The 461-nt window shown below is 40.3% G+C and overlaps 1 protein-coding gene across 1 annotated transcript in view; it reads left to right on the top strand.

The window, feature by feature from the left end:
- Positions 1–461, top strand: part of LOC119591542 (exosome complex component CSL4-like) — a gene marked incomplete in the record, with an annotated part of 3,623 nt that overhangs the window by 1,358 nt on the left and 1,804 nt on the right. The window contains 1 exon segment of the mRNA XM_037940292.1: positions 184–348. Coding sequence (XP_037796220.1) covers positions 187–348 — 162 coding nt within the window.

Genomic DNA, 461 nt, shown 5'->3' with positions numbered 1-461 from the left:
TGTACAGTTACAAATTAATACTTTGGTACTGATAACAGTTTGTTGATGTTTAAGCCTGCACTTCTCTGTCATTTAAAATCTTACAATTCTTCCTGATTCTTTTGTGGACAACTAGTAGTTGTTTATAATCCTATGTTTATTCCATATGTTTATGCAATATTGATATCATCTCCTCTATTGCAGAAGATGAAGGAAGGAAATGGACACATCGTCACCCTTCCTGGCCAGAGAATATGCGAAGCAACAAGTAGTCATGTGGCAGGGGAGGGAACTTACATATTCAACAAGTACATCTACGCATCCCAGGCTGGGAGGGTGATTGTGGAGCCAAGAGGAGGTCTGCAGGTGGTGAAGGTCAGGAGGAGATTGTTAGGCAGATGAATGGAGTGGGCATAATATAGTCTCTCTTGCTATCACTCTTATCACTTTTTTCTTTCTAAGTCTGGATGAGAGAGAAGTCA

The sequence above is a fragment of the Penaeus monodon genome, chromosome 28 (assembly GCF_015228065.2).
Source record: "Penaeus monodon isolate SGIC_2016 chromosome 28, NSTDA_Pmon_1, whole genome shotgun sequence".
In the NCBI taxonomy this organism is placed as follows: domain Eukaryota; kingdom Metazoa; phylum Arthropoda; class Malacostraca; order Decapoda; family Penaeidae; genus Penaeus; species Penaeus monodon.
The sequence above is the reverse complement of the archived record's forward strand: the minus strand, read 5'-3'. Positions and strand labels throughout refer to the sequence as shown.